Consider the following 21,451-nt stretch of genomic DNA (forward strand, 5'->3'; position numbering starts at 1 on the left):
TTTATTAGTTTCTATAATTTTACTAAATTTATAATTAGGTGTTTATATTTTTTTTATTTAGATTTTTATTACTATTTTTTTTCTTTAATTTGAATTCTTATACCATAAAAAATCTTAGAGTTAATAGAATATTTTTCTACAAATTATAGATATTTATAATTAAAAATTTAATTAGATCTTTGACTATATATTTTTATGGGGTCTGCTACACATACAAGTAAAAAGACCGTACAAGTTTTACAAGTTATCAGCCCAAACTTTATTAACACGCGCACTAACTCATTTTGAATGGAGCGTAACTACACGTGCCCCACTCAAACGGTTCCTCTTCGTTTTCTTCTTCTTCCTCTTCCTCTTCCTCTTCCTCTTCGTCTTCGTCTTCGTCTTCTTCTTCTTCTTCTTCTTCTCTTCTTCTTCTTCTTCGTCTTCGTCTTCTTCTTCTTCCTCTTCCTCTTCCTCTTCCTCTTCCTCTTCTTCTTCTTCTTCTTTTTCTTTTTCGTTTTTTTCGATTTTCATGGTTTCTGAAATTCTTCTTCTTCTTGTTGCACGTTCTTCTTCCTCTTACTCTTTTTTTTCTCCTTTTCTTTCGTTTCTGCACGTTCTTCTTCCTCGTTTTCTTCTTCTTCTTCTTCATTTACGTCTTTTCTCTCTGTTTTCTCTTTTTTTTTTCAATTTTTCATGGTAAAATCGTTTTTGAAGAAGAAGAAGCAGCAGAAGATGAGGAGGAGAAAGAGAAAGAGTTCTGAATTATGCATAAGATGTACTTCAACGAATTTTGGGTGTATTTTCTTAAATCCTTTGGATGTATTTTCTGTAACCCTTTGGGTGTATTCTATAATCGTTTGGGTGAATTCTTGTAACCGTTTGGGTGTATTTTCTGTAATCCTTTGGGTGTATTTCTGTAATCATTTGGGTGTATTTGAGTGATATCTGACTGATATCTATGGGTGTATCTGACTCATATCTATGGGTGTATCTTACTGATATCTATGGGTGTATTTTTCATTTCAGAAAAAATGGCAGGCATTACAGAAATACACCCAAACGATTACATAAAATACACCCAAGAGATTACAGAAATACACCCAAACGGTTACAGGAATTCACCCAAACGATTATAGAAATACACCCAAAAGATTACAGAAAATACACCCAAAGGATTTAAGAAAATACACCCAAAATCATGCATAATTCAGAACTCTTTCTCTTTCTCCTCCTCATCTTCTGCTACTTCTTCTTCTTAAAAACGATTTCAGAGATTGATGTCAAAAAACAATAGAAATCGAGAATAACGAAAAAAGAAAACAGAGAGAAAAGCACGTAAATGAAGAAGAAGAACAGAAAGAGTAAGAAGAACGTGTAGCAAGAAGAAGAAGAAGAAGAAGAAAGAGAAGGCAAGAAACGTACCTTGAATAATATTTCTTCGTTTTTTCTAGTGATTTTGATAAAGGAGAAAGAGAAAACGAAAAGAGGAGAAGAAATTTCAATAAAGAAAAGAGGGAGGAAGAGAAAAAAAAGAGACACAGATAAAGAAGAAGAAGAAGAGGAGGAAGAGGAAGAGGAAGAGGAAGAAGAAGAGGAAGCACGGAGAAAGAAGAAGAAGAAAAAGAGGCACAAAAAAAACGTGAAACGGCATGAATAAAGCGCGTGTAAGTGACGTAGGAGTTGCAACATGTTTTGGTGGATTAGGCATTAATAAACTTGTAATAGTTACAAGCCCTAATCGCTTGTATACTGAGCTTTTTCCATATTTTTAAGAGGAATATTATTTCATTAATTTTAACGTTTTTTACATAAAAAGGACTTAATTATAAAATTAAAAGTAGTGTAGAGATCCAATTAAAAAAAATATAAAAAACTTAATTGCATATTTGATAAAATTATAGTGACTAACAGAATAATTAAACTATATATATATATATATATATATATATATATATATATATATATATATATATATATATCCACATTATACAACTAATATTATAGTAGCCAATATTTAACGCAAAAACAAACTTAAAACTATTAAAAATAAGAATATTTAAAATTTAATTAAAAAAATGACTACTTTAATTTCATGAAAATGATTTCAAATCGTTAGATAATTTAGTTAAACATATTGAGTCAACATATATAAATATCTAACGATTCACATACAATTTTTACGTGTAGATATTTTTATAGAAGTATTCAACTTAAAAAAAATTAAAATTCAAAATCAACAAAAACTTCTATTTTAATAGATTTCATGCTGAGTTTGTTAGCAACCTAAAATAGTATTGGTTAAAATTAACTGATACTATAGTGTTGATTTCCTAGCATTAATGTGAATTGTCTTTTATAAATAATCAATGTTTTTAAGAATCGAAAATGATGCTTTGAGATTATACTATAGTTAATTTTGTGTGTTTTCATATAAAAAATATATATATTCATCCGATATTATAAAGTATTCTTTATTACTTTTTTCTTCGTCTATTTATTATTAGATTCAAATGCCTTTCAAAATTGTGAATGAGATTTATTTAATTTAAAAATTTTATTATGACTTATAATTAATTACTTAAGTGTAAATTGTAAAGTCTAAAACATAAAAAAATTTTAAAACTAAAAGTAATCATCACGTAATTCTGAAAAATTATAAAGTTAATTTTGATGCTATTTGGTAAATTGACAAATTTGTGGTATAAAGACACATCAAGAAAAATAAAAGAAGGAAGTAGAAAATAGATACATGCAACGTAGATAGTACAAAATTATGAAGAAGTTCAAAATTTTGGACAAAGGAAGTATTTAATTTAAATTACTCTTTGCTAGTTGGGACAATGTTCTTTCTCTAACTCAAAAAACTCTTCTTACTTTAGAAAAGATTTAAAGTATTTGTTTTTAATCTAACACTTACTTTTTAATATTTTATACTCTAAATTAACAACAAAACTGAGTTATTACACATTAGTTAATATCTCGGAATTTATACAATAAATTGTTATTTATATTATAAAAAAAAAGTTTTGTACTCAAAGTTGTAACCCGAATCAATAGTGATCACTACTTAGTTTAAAACAATTCGAGGTAATCATATCTAAAATTCTTAGATTTTTTATGGTTAATCTAAAAAGACTTAATTTTGTAATATTTTAAAATCTTAGATCATTAAATTTTAGTTGTAATAACTAAGACGGTTAATATAAATAGGTTTAAATACTTTATTAGTACTAGTTTTAATAAATTTTTTATTAAGTTTTTATATATTTTTAATTAAATTTATATATTATATCAGATTTTGTAGTTAAATTTTTATTGTAATAAAAATGTTATAATTAACAAAATATTCTGTTAAAATATACAGATTATTTAGTCAAACATTAAATATATTCGTTTTGTTTAATAAAATATTTTATTAATTTTAACGTTTTTGTCATGATAGAGACTTAATTACAAAATCTGATATGACATACGAACTCAATAAAAAATATATATATAAAAACCTAATTGAAAATTTAGTGAAAATACTACTATATATTGTTAGGTTTTGATATAGTGAAAATAAATATATTGAAAATAAATAAACCATATAAATACTACTATCTTATATCATTTATGTGATATAGTGAAAATCTCAATTTTTGTTAAGTTTTGACCAAATCAATATATTGTTAGGTATATTCTCTTAACTCATCTCTTCTAATGTTTCATGTTTGTTTTCATAGGCCTCGGGTATCTATTTTATTTATAGGAACTTAAAAGTTTTTTTTTCAAATTCAGATCTAAAATTAGTTTCTAACCAATTTTAGTTGATTTAATAATTAATTTATTAGTCTATTTAAATAAATATTGATATTAAATTTTTTTTTATGTATATAACACCTTATTAATTAGTGACAAATTTTTAAATTAAATTTTAATTGACAAAAAATTAATTTTTAGTCTGTTAAATTAAAAAATATCGTAAGAAGCTAAAAAAAATTAACATATAATCTATTATATATTACTAATTTTATAACTAAAATATGTTACGTATCACTTTTTTATTATAATTGAAATCAAATCTTTTCTTCTTAAAATAAAATTTTTTTTCCCTTCCTTCACTAATTTTATAATCAAAATATATCACATGTCATTCTCTCATTATAATTGAAATCAAATCTTTTTCTCCAAAATTAAAGGATTCTCCCCTTTCTCTCTTCCTTTCTCTATCTTTCTCGTTCTTTCAACCACTCTATCTCTTTTATATATCATTATCAATGACTAATTACGAATTTGACAATTAAAATGTGCAACATGACATTCTTTATATAATTGTATTAAAATTAAAAATAAAATATTGAAATTAAAATTAAAATTGAAATATGCCTATATTATGTATCATATATTACTATCTAATTTAATAACCAAATGTATCATATGACACTCTTTTATTAAAATTAAAAAAATATTTTTTTTCAAAATTAATAAACTCACTTCCTAAATTCTCTCATCTACCTCTCTCCATTTTTCTCTATCATTTTCACTCTATATATAATTTATATTTTATATTACTAATTTATATAAAAGAATTCTTCATCTTTATCTTTCTCTCTCTTTTCTCTCATTTTCTATTTTTCTATCTTTTTGTTCTACCGAAAATTAAAATTAACAAAATAATATAATTCAAATAAAAAATATTATTATTATTATTATACACATTTTTTTAGTTTTTTATTTAGTTTTAAATTTTTACCACTTATCTATCTAATCGATATTTTTATTATATATAACTTAGAGAGAATATTAATGTTATAATTAAAATTTAAAAATTAAAATTTAATTATTTTAAAAAAATAATTTTAAATTAATTTTATAATTATCAATATAATATTTTATACTAATATCTAATTATATTTTTATATACATAAAAATATTATTTTTAAATAATAAATATAAAAATAATTTATTTTTATTTGTATAAAAAATTTAACACCTAATTTTATGAATGTTAATTTCAAAGTTAGTTATGCATTCACATCCATGTATTGAATATAGTTTTATTGCATTTATGATTTGAGCCAAAGATGACTATGAAGAACAGGAAAAAATGAGAGAAGGGGAAAGGATAATAATCTAATATATTTTCTCATCTATTGATCTCAGTAAGGATCAATTTAATCTAATATAATAGTCTATAGTTGACAGCAAGTAGAAGATTTTGGCTGATTTTTTTGGTTATGGAAGAGGTAAAGGTGTTGTACCAGGTTATGAATGATGGAGGTGCTACACTAATTTGTGGGACAATTTTTTGTTCAGATTTAGTGTTAAAAAATTAGACCATCCGAATTCTTTGTTTTTAAATTTTTGGAAACAAATCGGAGGGTCCGTTTTGCATGAAGGAAGGATCTGAAATTCACATAAAGTAAATCGGACCCTGTAATTTTTTCATGATCAAAATTTTTTTTGACAACTTACATGAAATCGGATGATCCGTTTTTTCTGTTAATTTGTTTTTTGAATTAAGTTCAAGAAGTCGCTGAATCCGAATTGTGTCTGACACCACACCAATATTAAGTACCACTCTTTCCCATATCCAAGTTCAGGACCAGCTTTGCCTCCATAATCAAATTAAAAAGCGGAAGATTTTTGTTTAATGAAAAGCATGAAATAAAACTTAAATTATATAATTAATAATTTCTTTCTTGTCAAACATCACAACATTAGTGAACATACACATATATTGAAGTTTGACCAACCGAATTAATAATGATTCTACCAAATAAGTTTTCTAAAACGAAATTATTATTATTGTTTGCACACACGTAATGGCCTTTTTATTTAAATATGTATAAAAAAATTTTTATTTTTTGGTATGTGCATAAATAAAAAAATTTACACAAAATACACATGACCATTTTAAGAATAGCATTCACGAAATAAAATTACATTCTATTTTGATCCAGATACACACGAAATGAATGCAATGACTATTGTGCACATCTAACACCCCATTCCAAGCGAGGCAGACACAAAATGAAAAAAGCCAAGTTCACCAACCACGAATTGGATCAACTCTAGGCTGACACATGCGAAGTGGAGACCTCATTGACGGCGGTTACAAAATGGCCCACTCCTGGACTAGCGCACACAAAATGGGGATGGGACAGTAATGGCAGCAAGTTCCAGTAGTGATGATTTTCGTACGAACATGCAGTGGAGGTTTGGGAGGCAATGAATTGGAGGGTTGTGGATGCATCAATATAAAAGGGGTAAAAGGAATGGGGTTAATTCGGATGGTAAGAAAATAGGAGAGAAGAAGTGTGGTGTTTTTTTTTTTGTTTTTCTGGTGTTGTAAAAAAAATATATATTGAGGTGAAAAACTTTTATTATTTATTAAAATGAGTAGTAGTGAAATTAATGTGAAAGAATATTTTAATAGGTTGGATGAAATTTTTATTTTTACGCATTTATATCTGAAGGTTAGTTTTTTTATTAATAAAAAAAATAATTGTTATGCTCGAAAAATGTATAAATTTAGTATGTTATGTGAATGTTTTTTTGTTGATCAGTACTTTTGTTAGTGGCAAATTTATTTTTATTTTATCTTTGATACATTATGTTGAATAATTGTGTTTCGATTCTTTTCTATTTCAACCGACTCTAATCCTCTAATCCAAGCCATAATTGTCGGAGACGTGGCCAGATCTTCGTTACTGATTAACTCAAGGTAGTATTGCACCTACTCTTGTGTCTTCGAGTATGCTGCGTTGGCGAGGTGCCTTTTGGTTTTCTTGCTCTTGAAGTTTGTTGCAAAGTTAGAGGTAATATGTCTGACATAATAAACACTGTGTTCCCATCTACACTCATCTCACTCTAACACAGCTTTTATATCTACATGCCTATCAGAGATAAATAGAATCCCTGACTTTGTCGCTACATGCCTTCTTAGGTTGGTAAGAAGTACAGAGAGTCTGTATTCTCCCTTTCAACAAGAGCGAAAGCTATGGCTAGTATGTTGTTGTTTTCATCTTGTGCTATTCCCATCAATAAGGTGCCTATGTACTTACCATACAAGTGTGTTCCGTCAACTGAAACCAGTGGTTTGCAGTGCTTGAATGCTTCAACACACGAAAAGAATGACCAAAATACTTAATAATACATGACACTGTCACGGTCAAGCATGTTTCCCACGTAGTATGGTCGGGTTTGTAGATCGACAATTGTACCTAACACGATTACGCTTAGTTGTCAAAATAGAGTAACAACACAAACAAGGTCAAAAACTGAATAATGTCACGTGTATTTCATATCTGGAATGAAAGTTTGCAACGCGTTGAAATATCTCCGTAGCTGGTTGTATGAGTCATCCCAATCTCCATAGATTCTAGTTATTGCATTTTGCTTTGCTAGCCAAACCTTCGTATAAGACACCTTGTATTCGTACACTGACTCTACAGAACCCTGCAACACCTTTACGCAAATGGTTGCGTCTGCCTGAACCATGAAAAATATATGCTGGCATATGACATTACTATCAAATTGAGCATGATCTTGCGACGTCGCAGTTGCCAAACAACTGTGAGGCCTGTGGTATTTTCGGATTTTCCAAAATCTTCAAGCCCTCGTCTTTGCAACCCTTATCATCGAACGACATTGGTCACCAAAAAATTTGCATCGACATACATACCGAGTTTGATCTGACTCTACCACTTTGTATTCTGCACTTCTAAGCATGTTGTAGTTCTTAACAGTAAGCATCGTTATTTCTCTATTCAGAAACTTCAAACCATTCTCCAGTTCCATTTTTCCGGTCAAAGCATAGTTGCTTGGTATGTCTTCCGCGGTTGTCGAGTTCATTGCACCAAGACTCAGTGTGAGAAAGTGGTCGGGAGTGCTACTGGAAACACTGCCTACCTCCAACATACTTGCCGCTTCGGCCTGTGTTGGGATAACCCTTTCGCCATGAAGAGATTGTGTTTCAGGAATAACTTTTGCTTTTTCGCCGCTATCATCCTCAATCTCATCTTCATCAGACGAGTCTGCCAATTCGACAGCAATACCTCTTGGGGATACAACATGGGTGGTGAGGGAGGGACATCCGTGAGGATTTTTTGCATTCTGTTTCGGCATCAAGAAGGCGTTAAAAGTGGGACTACGAGCCCTACCAATCTTTGGAAAGGAAATGGATTCAGCCGTACCAAAATTTCGAATTTCCTCCGCATTATTCGAACTACATGAGCTGCCACCGACATCTTAAAGCTTCACACAAAGTTCCATCGAATAAATGCTTGCAATGCTCCGATGATACGAAAACATCACATGCTGGTCCGATTTAATCTGTAATAAGCAAACGAACTGGTTACCGCAATTGACATCCTGTAAGTCAGGTTACTGATCTCATTTTTTCCAATCAACCCAGTGTTCATCAGAATTAGATTTTTCAATTGTTACATAAATAATTGCAGAAGAATCATTATCCAAAGTGGGTCATCACACATAAATGTTACACCCTCAGTTGTATAAGAAATTTTTCTATTCAGATATACGATCACATATATGTGTTTAGAAGCTATTTTCACAACAAAAATTAATGATATCAAGTTGTATAAAAGTGGGCTTCACGAAGAGAAAGATGAAGTAGAAGAAGAGTGGATTGGAGTTGTAACATCACTTTCGCTAGAGCAGGATTTATATAGCCTAACTTTGGTTTCAATTTGTGCGTGGTACACGCTTTTTGGCTTATTTCGTGTATGGTACACCAGAATCTAATGCCCATTTTTGTGACCTACACATTTGAGCCCATAGTTAATCATTTTCAATGAAATTTGTTATTTCCATTTTATCTCTATTGATATTCAAAATCGCTCTCTGTTGGGCTTGGGTTTTTGGAGCTAACAATTATTTCTTCTTAAAATGTTAGTAACTGTGCCTCTTGATACTTCATGACTCCCTATATAATGTTTTTCAAGTAGTTCACATTATATTTGTATTTGTTCTTGATCGAAAAGCTAGTTTCATGCATGCAATGAATTTTTGGAATTTTGTCTTTAGATGTTTTTTTATTTATGCACATGTATGATGAAACTTTTCCTATCCAAAATTATAAGACATACATCCAAATATTTTCCATTTGATACTAAAGCAAAGCTATTAATTGATGTAAAAGGATAATTACTAAGTTTATATATATGAATATATAATCAACCTAACCAAGATTATTAGCATATAGAAAAGTTTGCACTATTTATTATATTAATAATACTTGTGCATCTTCATCTCACGAAAAGTATAAGGATGTTCTCCACAAAAAGAAGCTGAAAAAATAAAATAAAACATGTGAATTAGCAATAATCATATTCACATGCATTCATAACTTTGATCAACATTGACTTTCAAAGGCATGATAGTTGATAGATCTCTTTTGGATAGCATCATTCAATCACGTAATAAATTAAATTGATTGAGTAGTTATGTAAAAGGATCTTTTATCTCCATCTCTATCCTCTCTACTTGTCTATTTAAACATCATAGCACCAAAATCGCTAAACCATAAATCCCTTTTTTACTTATTTTTCAAAATATTAATGCTATTTGGACAAAAAATAATCAGCTTAAATAACTTAAATTTATTTTATTTAATATTTATTTATTATAGAATATATTAAATAAAATAAAAATATTAAATTTTGGCTATTTTTGCTAATATTTTTTTGTTATAAAATATTTTTATTCTCCAAACAAATAACAGATTCTAGTAATATTTAATAAATACTAAATAAAATAATTTTAGATTGGTTGAACAAATTTTTTATTATTTTTCAAATATTATTATATTAAAAAAATAATATTTATACATTAAAAATTAATTACTAAATTAGTTATTTATGTATTTCTGTTTAATACATATGTATGCAGTTTAATTTATTATTAGAAAAAATATTATTTGCATATCAAAATCAACCACTAAAATTAGCCATAATATATTTGTATAAAATACATGTATAATTAATTTATTTTTAATGTATATTTTATATTTTAATGTGTATTTTATTCTGGTGACTAATTTTGGTGGTTAATTTTAACATACATTTAGTACAGATATATTTTTAATATATATTTATTTTAATGTGTATTATACACTAATAATTAATTTTAATAATTAATTTTTATATACACCTAATATAATTGTATGAAAAATATTCTATCAAAAAAATTGTATTAAAAATATATGGTCAACTTATCATCATGTAAATTCCATTATGAAACATATTGGCTTCACCTAGAAAACTAATTTCTCATATTTTTTTAGAGTGTAAAGTTATTGCATACCTTATAGATAAACATATAAAAGGATTGGGAAGCATCTTTGTTCTTTAAATCCACAGAATCAGCACGATACCAAAAGATCAAAGCCATGATGCCATGTGCTATCACCTAATTACAAATTGAATGATACAATACAATCAAAACTTTATTACAATAATAATGAAGTAATCCTATTTTCACTTGATATTAGTGAACATGATTATGGAGGTTCAAATAAAGTACATACGTCTACATGGGAAAATTAAAATAATTGGTTAGTAAATTAGAGTCTTAAACTCCTTTTTACGTGTTAAATGAATTGATGAAAAAATGTAAGGTCCAAAGTATTTCAAATTAATATTTTAATATGTACTATAACAGATATATATAATTCAAAACATTTCTTTTAATATATTTTAGGAGTTACATACTGACAAGCAGGATTAAAATTTTACTATTTAATTGGCAAAATTAGGAGATTGAGGAAGGCCACTTAAGATAACATAAAATAATTTATCTATTTATTAAGGTATTGTAAAATAAAATATTTTTCGTGGAACTCTTACCTCAAATAGCTATTAAATATAAAGAAAAAAATATTATTTTCGTCCTTAAAATTTAAAATATTTTATTTTTATTTAAAATATTTTCTTTCGTTCTATTTTAGTCGTTTAGTCATAATAACTTTTTTTGCTAAAAACACACTTTCGTCTATTGTGAGCTTTTAGATATTAACAAAAATTATAATTATAGTGACCATATTGGTCGGTAAGGATGTTCACAGTGCGGTTTGGATCGATTTTGAGTAAAAAATTTATCCGGTCCGAACATTAATTTTACTTGCGGTGTGGTTTGGATTGGATGACTTTAAAAAAAAATTCGATCCGATCTGATCCAATTTCAAACGGTTTGAATTGGCTTGGATTTGCAGTTTTGTAAATTAAAAAAATTAAATACATATAACAAGTCGCAACATTAAATTTTAAATAATCAACAATAACATAATAAGTCTCTACAATATTTTAAAATGCCAACGATAACATAACAATAAAAATAAAATTATAGATTAGGTAAAATAAATAAATAAATAATATTTTGAATATAAAATATAAATTATAGATTGGGTTTAAATGTTGGGTCAAAGGCTTAGGGCATAACTTGAGAGAGACCATATGTTTTGGAGCGAAATAGAGAGAAATGGTTGTTAACAGAGGGAGTAATGCTTTGCAACGTTTTGAATCAGTCCTAAATGGCGTCATTTTGATAGTATGTCATGCAAACAGTTAACGAAATATATCACCCAACATGTAATTATGTTTGTTATTTTTCAGAAACGATTTTTATTAACTTTATCTTTCGAAGACGAATATAGCAATTGAGATATCTTTCCAAAACGATTTTGATTATTAACTCGTTATTTTATTGAAAACTTTTCCATTTCCTTTATTTTAATCTGTATGTTAAAAGATTTAATTGAATAATATTAAATTAGATTTAAAGTTGAATGTGTTCAAATTAAGTTTGATTTGATACGATTGAGTTAAATTGTATAGAATTTTATCATAATTGTGATTTTTATATTTTTAAAAATTTAATATCTACAGAGATGGGACGAGAACAAGAGGCATTTTCCTAATCAGGAATAGATGACGGAAAGGGATCCCCACCCCTATAAATATCCAATTTTAAGCCTTATTTTGATGAATTCTAATTTCTCCTTGATTCCATAAGATGCCTTGATGTGTTTGCTAGTAATTCCAGGATTGAAATAGGCTAGGCATGGATCAAAGGAAGCAAGGAAGGAAGCATACAAGTGGAGAGAAGCATAAAAAGTCAAAGAAGCAGAGTCAGCCAAGCACGCACACGCGCACAAGGCGCTCGCGCGCACATTGCAGAATCGGCCAGGGACGCGCACGCGTACCGTGCGCGCACGCATCGATGACCGCACATGACTTCATTAATGCAACACGTGCCTGGCGATTTGAGAGGGTTTCTGAACCCATTTTTGGCGCCAATTGCTAGGAGAAAGGAATAAAAGGATGAAGGATTAAGGGGAAGGCAATAATCAATCAATCTTGGAAGCATATAGCATAATTAGGATTAGTTTAGAGTTAGTTTTAGAGAGAGAAACTCTCACTTCTCTCTAGAATTAGGATTAGGTTTAGGTTAATCTCTCTTCTTAGATCTAGGTTTAATTCATGCTTTGATTCACTTTTCCTTTGCCAATTCTTAATCTTCCCCCCTTCCTCTTTCTAGTTATGTGCTTTAATAATTGTAATTCTTCATTTTGTTTTGGATAGATTGTTGTTCTTTTATTTTCTCTTTCAATAATGCAATTTGAGGTAATTCATGATAATTGTGATTTCCTTGATTGTTGTTGTTAATTCTTTGCAATAATTGTTGTTAGATTCTATTCTTGTTCTCAAATTACCATGCTTTTCTTTTGTTCCTTCCAAGTGTTTGATGAAATGCTTGGTTGGATTTTAGTGTAGGTTTTGTTCCTCTTGGCCTAGGTAGAGTAATTAGTAACTCTTGAGTTATCTAATTCCTTTGTTGATTGATAATTAGAAGTTGCTAATTGGTTTGAATGCCTCTAAAGCTAGTCTTTCCTTTAGGAGTTGATTAGAACTTGAGGAATCAAATTAATTCATCCACTTGACTTTCCTCCATGGTTAGAGGTTAACTAAGTGGGAGCAATGAACAATTCTCATCACAATTGAGGAGGATAACTAGGATAGGACTTCTAATTTTCATACCTTGCCAAGAGCCTTTTATAGTTGTTAGTTTATTTTCATTGCCATTTACTTTTCATGCTTCTTATAAAAACCCCAAAATAACTCACAACCAATAACAAGACACTTTATTGTAATTCCTAGGGAGAACGACCCGAGGTTTAAATACTTCGGTTTATAGATTTTAGGGGTTTGTACTTGTGACAAACAAATTTTTGTATGAAAGGATTATTGTTTGGTTTAGAAACTATACTTTACAACGAGATTTCATTAGTGAAATTCTAAACCGTCAAAAATCTAATCATCAGTCCCGTCTCCGCTAATCCTTCGAATTATTAAATTTACTTAAATACCCTTAATAATTTATTTCTAATATAAATTTTTTAGTCATTTTACATACCATATATATATTGAAAAATCTAACCCTAGTTTCAAAAGTGTCTTCCCTTCTCTCCATAACACTAACACTGCGTCGTCCCACTCCCCAGTCACCCCAGAAGGCCAAAACTCGCAAATCCCAATCTCCCATAACGTCAGAACCTTATACCTAGCCACTCCTACTCAGTGCTCATCGTGTCGCCACCCCCTCGTCGCCTTATTGTCTCTGATCGCGGCGTTGTTTCCCCTTTTCAACACTGCATGACTATGTCTTTGTATGTTGTAATAATATTTTTTTTATTTTTCATTAGAACTTTCATATAAATGATCAATACAGGAAGATTGGGAATAGGACCCCACAAAAAATGGGGATGGGGGACAATATTCCCCTACAGTGGGGATTGGGGCGAGGACAAAGAGCAAATCTAGGGGGCGAGAACGGGGAGCGAGAAGGTTTTCCCCACCCCGCCCTGCCCCGTTGCCATCCCTAGTCGTAAGAAGTTAGCTTTTCCTAGAAACGATTGAACTTCTTTTTTCGACATAGGGCATGGCAACTCTAAAATTACTTTAGCTTTATTCTAATCAATAGCAATTCTTTTCTTTTGTACCACAAATCCTAAAATATTTTCTACCGAAACCCCAAATGCACATTTCAAAGAATTCATCTTTAAACCTTTCTGTCGCATCGTTTTAATTGCTTGGCTTAAATAATCGAGATGTTGGTCCATCAGATTCGACTTTACCATCACATCGTCGATATATGTTTCCAAAATTTTATATGCTTTTTGACATCATTTTTATATAGTTTTTAGTATGTTTTATTTAGTTTTTATTAAGTTTTTATAGGTTTTAGTGTTAAATTCACATTTTTGGATCCTACTATGAGTTTTTGTATTTTTGTACAATTTCAAGTTTTTTTCTGGCTGAAATTGAGGAGTTGGAGCAGAAGTCTGATTCAGAGACAGAGAAAGCACTGCAGATGCTGTCCGGATCTGACCTCCTTGCATTCGGAAGAGCTTTTTTGGAGCAACAGAAGTCCAAATGGAGCGCTCTTAACGGCTATGGAAATTTGACTTCCAGAGCTTTCCAGCAATATATAATAGTCCGTATTTTGCTTCGGATTAGAAGGCCCAAAACTGGCGTCTAACGCTAGCTGCGCCCAAAGAGCAGAGCCCAGCGTCCAAACACCCAGAGACCTTATAGCACGTGGATCTTTTAATCTCTTTAATTTTGAGATTGATTTCAAGAGCAAAACTTCGAGGTGCTTGTTTTACTAGTCACGAGAATGGCTTCAATGCCAATCGATGTTCCACTACAGAACAAAAGAGACCAGACATTTCATCATAATCCTAAGCAAAACAATCTTTGTACTCAATCAAGAGACTAATCAAATTCGCTCAAAATTGCTCGTTAATGTGTTTGCAAATATAAGTAGGTCTGAAATCTCAATCAGATCCTAAATTAATTTCTTCAAGTGGATCTTGAGATTCAAAACCCTTTTTGATATGATCATCATTAACTGTAGTTTTTTTAAAACCCAAAGATTTCAGATCATAAATACAATCGAAAGAAAGATCAACTGAATCATATGAAGAAAAACAAACTTTATTATCAACCGAATCGGGAATCGAGTTACTTACAAAGCAAGCTTGGGATACATCGACGCAAGATTGGTCAACAACATTAGTCTTAAGAATGGAAATACATGAAGAATCTGAACTACAACCAAATTTGATTTTAGAAATCGAAACTATACTAGGAATTGAAAATGTTGAATTGAAATCCATATCTCATTCAACTTCATTATCTTATCTTTCGAAATTTTTAATTAAAAATTCAGATTTCAATTTTAAATTTTTATCTTATCATATCTTAGTTTCAAAATTCAAAAATTAAATCTTTTCAAAATTAAAAATCTCATCTTTTTCAAAAATCTTATCTTTTTCTTATCTTTTTCAAAATTTAAAAATCTTATCTTATCTTTTTCAAATTTTAAAAATCAAATCTTTTTCAAAATCAAATTTCAAAATCTTATCTTTTTAAAATCTTTTTCAAATCTTTATAATTTCTTATCTTATCTTTTCTAACTACAAATTTTAAAATTCAATCTTTTTCAAATCTTTTTAGTTTCTTATCTTATCTTTTTTCTAATTTCAAATTTTAATTTCAAATCTTTTCTGATCTTATTTCTTTTTTTATTTTAAATTCAAATCTTTTCTTAATTAATATCTTATCTTCTCTCTCTTCTTTTTCAAAACTTCCTAACTAACTCTCTTCTCTCTTAATTTTTGAAAACTTCTTCTTCTTCTCTCTCTTTTATTTTTAAAAATATAACATTTAAATTTTAAATCTTTTTAAATTAATTAACTTAATTTTAAAAAATAATTAATAAATAAAATAAAAACAAAAATATAGCAGAACCAAATGCAACAAACACAATTATTACAAACAGAGAAATCATAAATAGGATTCAAATATAGCAGATAATTAAATAGCATTTAGTTATGCAATCACTTAGGCAATCCAAACAAGACATATAGATGCATATGATGCATGCCTGTCCTAGTGGCTGATGAGTCTCATCTGTCAGTTATAAAGCCAACCCGACAAGTCCTGGTAGCTAACCATTGGGCCGTCCCTCTGTCGTGCATCCCTAACTCAAGTAATTCTCAATCATAAACATAATCATAATCATACAACACTCACACTGGTGTTTATCCACGGGGGCAAGCTCATCCAGAACTTTCACAGTATCCGGCCATACTTACTACATAGGGTCAGTAGAGTATCGAGTCTCAACCTGGAGCACGTGGTGGCTAGCCACTACTTTCACACAGGGAAACTTGTATCTCAGATAGTCATTTAATATTCATTCATAACATTCCATAATCATTCATTATGACCATATCATCACCTAGACATCACATAATTGCACATTTTATACATCACTCATCATAACCCAGGGCAAGTGGGGCGAAACCACAACCCTTGCGTCCACCCGGGGAGCCTCATTGAAAACTCTGAGATTTATTGTATCCTTCTCTTTTTTTTATTGCCTGGGGACAAGCAATATTTTACGTTTGGTGTTATGATGAGCGAATATTTTATATGCTTTTTGGCATCATTTTCATATAGTTTTCATTATGTTTTGTTTAAGTTTTATTATATTTTCATAGGTTTTAGTGTAAAATTCACATTTTTGGATTCTACTTTGAGCTTGTGCATTTTATGATGATTTCAAGTAAATGTTGGCTGAAATTGGAGAGGTTTGGAAAAGTCAAAGTCAGAGACAGAGAAAGGATTGCAGATGCTGTCAAGATCTGACCTCCGTGCACTCGAAGAAAAATTTTGGAGCTACAGATATCCAAATGGCGCGCTCTCAACGACATTAGAAAGCTAACATCCAGGGCTTTCCTGTAATATATAATAGTCCATACTTTGCTCTGGAAATGAAGGCTTAAAGCTGGCGTTCAACGCCAGCTCTCCACCCCATTCCTGGCATTGGACGCCCAAAAGGGAGCAGCTGGCGTCCAACGCCCAAAAGGGAGTCCAAACCTAGCGTTTAACGCCCAAGAAGGACCCTAGGATGTGGAGACACCCTTAGCTTAGCCCAAACACTCACCAAGTGGGCCCCAGAAATGGATTTTCGCACTACAAGACCATTCTATCATATTTTTGTACTTCCTAGTTATTAGATTAGTATATATAGGAGAAGATCAACCATGTTTAGGATCTTCTACCTTATGTCATATTTTCATTTACATTACTTTCTGTAAGCTATGAGTCACTAACCTCCTAAGTCAAGGTTAGGAGCTCTGCTAACTTTTATGGATTAATAATATCATTGTTCTATTTCAATCATGTCTTGATTCTATTCTAATATGTATCTTCGTTCTTCAACCTTATGAATGGGATGACTGGTGACAATCATCCTTATTCTACATGGGTTCTTGCAAGTCCATGACGGGATAGTATTGAACCACAAGCTTGATTATACATCTCTTAGACGACTAATCCACGGCTTTGTTGGGTACTTGGAGACATCTATGCAGTCGAGGTGCGAGGCGATTAGGACCTGTGTGGTATAGGCTAGAACCAAGAAGCAGCATTCCCTGATCCAGAAGATCCGACCTTGTCTGTGGTGTTTTGAGTAGGATCACCAAGGAAATGGACTGTAGGAGCTTCACCCCCGTTCAGATTGGATGACCGCTGACCCGACATTTGATCTGAAGCAGAGGAGGCTAATGACCACTGACCTGGCGTTAGTCATCTACAGCCTGCCATGGAATGAATCATCAGAAGTTGGAGTAGACAGTGAGAAAAGTTGATCCAGAAGGAAGAAGCATCTTCGAAGCCTCAACCATTCTCTCATCACTGCTTTCGCATCTATCTAGTAACGTTTTATTTATTTAGTTCTATTTTATGTGTTTTCTACAAAAATAATCATCTTTTCTATCTGTCTGACTAAGATCTACAAGCTAGCCACAGCTTGTTCAAACCAACAATCTCCGTGGGATCAACCATCACTCACCTGAGGTATTACTTGGACAACGCGGTGCACTTGCCGGTCTATCTGTGTGAATATTGCGGAGTCAATTTCGTGCACCACCTAATCACCGTCTTCTAAACTTATAACAGAAATTTATCAATTTAATTTACTAACTCACCTCTAATAGTCTTAGGATCTAATTACTAGATAGAAATCTTAAACATTAATTAAAGAAATTTAGAAAGCTAGAGAATCCTTGAAAAAGTGAAGAAAACCATTTTTCAGCAAAACAAGGGTTTCAGGTTTGAAAATTTCTGCACCAAGAAAGCACGCTATCCTGTTCTTAGAAAATTCACCAAAAATCATATTTTCACTTGATGAATCTGAAATTTTCCAGAAATAAATTGGACTTATAGAGTTTTAAATCACATCAAGTCCCATAAAAAAATCATTTTTCTGGAAAGTTATACTAATTACAAGTTTGCTTTCAAAAATTAGTTTTGCTGTCAACACAACTAAGAGCTCTATTTTTAAAACAAGCACAACTTCTACAAAATTTATTAAAATCTGAAATTTTTATATAAACAAGAAAATAGGTTCAGTTTCAATTTCATTTTGGTTCCACTCAAAAATGTACTCAGGATTGGGAGATATAAGCTTGGAAAGTTGCTGGTTTGATTATGCAGTAGCAGAAAATCAGCATTGAAGAAACAAACTTCAAAAACTCATATCTCCTAATCTAACCGTTAAAAGTTAACCAAATTTTGTAAGATTGATTACACATCACAAAGAGTCAATAAAAACTAATCCCATTGAATTGTGATGGTTAGATCATTCTCAAAAAGCTTTCAAAGTTGCTGCCAGAAAATCTGTTTATGTAGAATTTTGCAAAACTCAATTTTTTTTGGACTAAACCAAACCTCAATATAACAATTCTCACTTTTAAACCATTCCACTCACATACCAAAACTATCTTGTGCATTTAATTTCATAATTCCCATCATAAAGTCCCATTCACCACATCAATTCACATACACATAACAACAACTAACATTTTACAACTACAACTCTCACTCACCACATCAATTCACATGCACAAAACAACATTCAACATTTCACAACCACATGAGCCATGCTCAATTAATCCTTTACCTCAATCATCAATTTCTCATCATAAATTCTCTAATTTCTCATCATCTATCAATAGCAACATCATCAATCATCGACATATCAATAATTACCCATTATTAACATCATAATTTGTCCAATTATCACAATCATCATAATAATCAATATTCATACTCCACCGTATACAACTTCTTTAACCTTCATCAAAATCATCATCAACCATAATATTTACATGCAATTAATCACACAACCACATCATTCAATCTTATCTTAAAGCCACTATCCTAAGTGTCACGAAATATTACATATTACATAAAGAAAATTGAAACTATACTTTGGCCCATTCCCAATATGTACAAAAACCACCAATTGATCACAACCAAGCTCAATCAGGCCACCAACTAAATTCCACTTGCTCCCAATATCACAATTATCAAGCTATACACAATTAATTCATAAAGATCAATACCTAGAATTTTCAAATACACAAATGACAAAGGTATAAAGCTTTCTTACCTTACTCATTGTGAATTGGGATAAAATTCAACAATAACCCACAACTAGATCACACATAAACAACCAAAATCACAAAATTTTCTCAAAATCAAAATCCAAAATCACAGAATTACATAGGGCAAAAAATTGGAGTGTGAGATTTGAGTTCTTATCAACTTTGTTTAGCTAGAAATGAAGAGTCTGACGCAAAATTTGTGTGGCCGCAAATGGCTCATCAATCAGAGCTCCGGATCAAAAGTTATGGAGTTTTGAAGGAGGAAATGAATAGTGACATGGAGCTCTCTCCCCCCCTTCTAATTTCAGTGTGCCCTCACCCTCTTTGGTGAGTGAATGAGCTGAAATGCTCATTTAATGTGTGTTTATAAGTTGGGTTTGGCCCAACTTAGGCCCGATTCAACTCGTTAGTGTTTTTTGTCCGTTTGGCCTAACTTTAGACAGAACCTTTAGAATTAGTGCCCGATTTGCAACTCTAATCTATTTTTATCTTTCAAATTAATAATTGAATTTCCTAAATTTATTTACTCATAATTATGTTTGTTTTCTTACTCACAGTGCCAGTCCAATTAAACCGGTACGCGTTTTTACGTATCTTTCAACTGAAAAGTACTTTCTCCCACTCGAAAAAATTCACTGAATCCAAATTTTATCTTTATATTTTCTAATTAATATCTCTAAATTTCGAACCTAATCCAGGCACCTAAATCATATTTTTATTTTATTTTAATTAAATGATTAATTAATTCTCGGTTCTTATAGGGGGCTTCTAATTCATAGTTCCTCTCATCCTCCTTATTCTCATATATGCTATGATGCCTATAAAATTTCTCACAATACTCCCTATCAGTCACAGAAACACAAGAAAGGACAATGGTGTCTACTTAAACTCGAAGACTAGGGGGGACTTTGGTTGACATACTCGTAAGAATAGTACGAGTCTACGAGACATAAAGGCTACACCTACAAATGGAAAAGAAAAGAAAATCGTTACTATAAGAGGTCGAACCTCGTACACAGCAGGTCGAGTAAATCAACCAAACCAAAAGAAAGCTGCTCTTTCCAAAATTTTTTCTACAGTGCAGCCAAATAGTGCCTCTCTTATGCACCATCGCTGCATTAAAGCAACATCATTAGGGGCAGTACAATACATAAATAAAAAGGTAACAACCACAATAATAAAGAGAAGTCTTGTAGGATCTTTCATCATTAAACTTTCTTAAACATTTCAAGCATCAAACTCGCAAGAAAGTCAAAAAGCAAACCTTTTTCAACAAAACAAAAAAAGGACAATGATAGTGGAGGTAAAACCTCAATAAAAACAACCAGCAGTCCCATGTAAACAGAAATGAGAGTTCACGAAAAAGATAAACCGAAAACCAACCTCGAAGAAAATTGTGAAAAAAGGGAGAGCACATCTAAACAGCAAAAACACGGACGATCCTTTTCACGCCGGCAAAAGCAAAATTCTTCGAAAGACCAAGATAAAAAAATCTTAGAAGAAACAACCAGTAGTCCCAGGCAAACAAAAATGAGAAATCACAAAAAAGAGAAAACGAAAACCAACCTCTAAGAAGATAAAGAAAATTCGTAACATTAAGAAAATACTATCACCGAATTATAATCATCGACCAAGAGCCCAAGATTTGTTATGTTATTTTATGAGTTAATAGTCAAAACCGTCCCTGAAAGATACCCCGATCTCCATATTCATCCCTCAAAGATAAAGTTAATCAAAATCGTCCTCGAAAGATGACGGACATGACCACGTTCGTCCTTCCGTCGTCTCCTTCGCTGATGTGGCTAACATTTGATGACGTGTTTCGTTAACTACCCACGTGGACGACGCCTACGTGTACGCTATTGTTGCTGACAAGGTAAATATATGAAAACAATTCAAATTAATCCCTTGGATGATGAACCCTAATCCTAAATTTGATGA

The 21,451-nt window shown here is 30.9% G+C and overlaps 1 protein-coding gene across 1 annotated transcript in view; it reads right to left on the bottom strand.

Moving 5' to 3' along the window:
• Window positions 1–9,184: 9,184 nt before the first annotated feature.
• LOC112710990 (naringenin 8-dimethylallyltransferase 2, chloroplastic) overlaps window positions 9,185–21,451 on the bottom strand; it is a gene marked incomplete in the record, with an annotated part of 176,568 nt that continues 164,301 nt past the window's right edge. The window contains 1 exon segment of the mRNA XM_072200759.1: window positions 9,185–9,273. Within this exon segment, the coding sequence (XP_072056860.1) occupies window positions 9,240–9,273 (34 nt within the window).

This window comes from Arachis hypogaea, chromosome 1 (assembly GCF_003086295.3).
Source record: "Arachis hypogaea cultivar Tifrunner chromosome 1, arahy.Tifrunner.gnm2.J5K5, whole genome shotgun sequence".
Taxonomy (NCBI): Eukaryota; Viridiplantae; Streptophyta; class Magnoliopsida; order Fabales; family Fabaceae; genus Arachis; species Arachis hypogaea.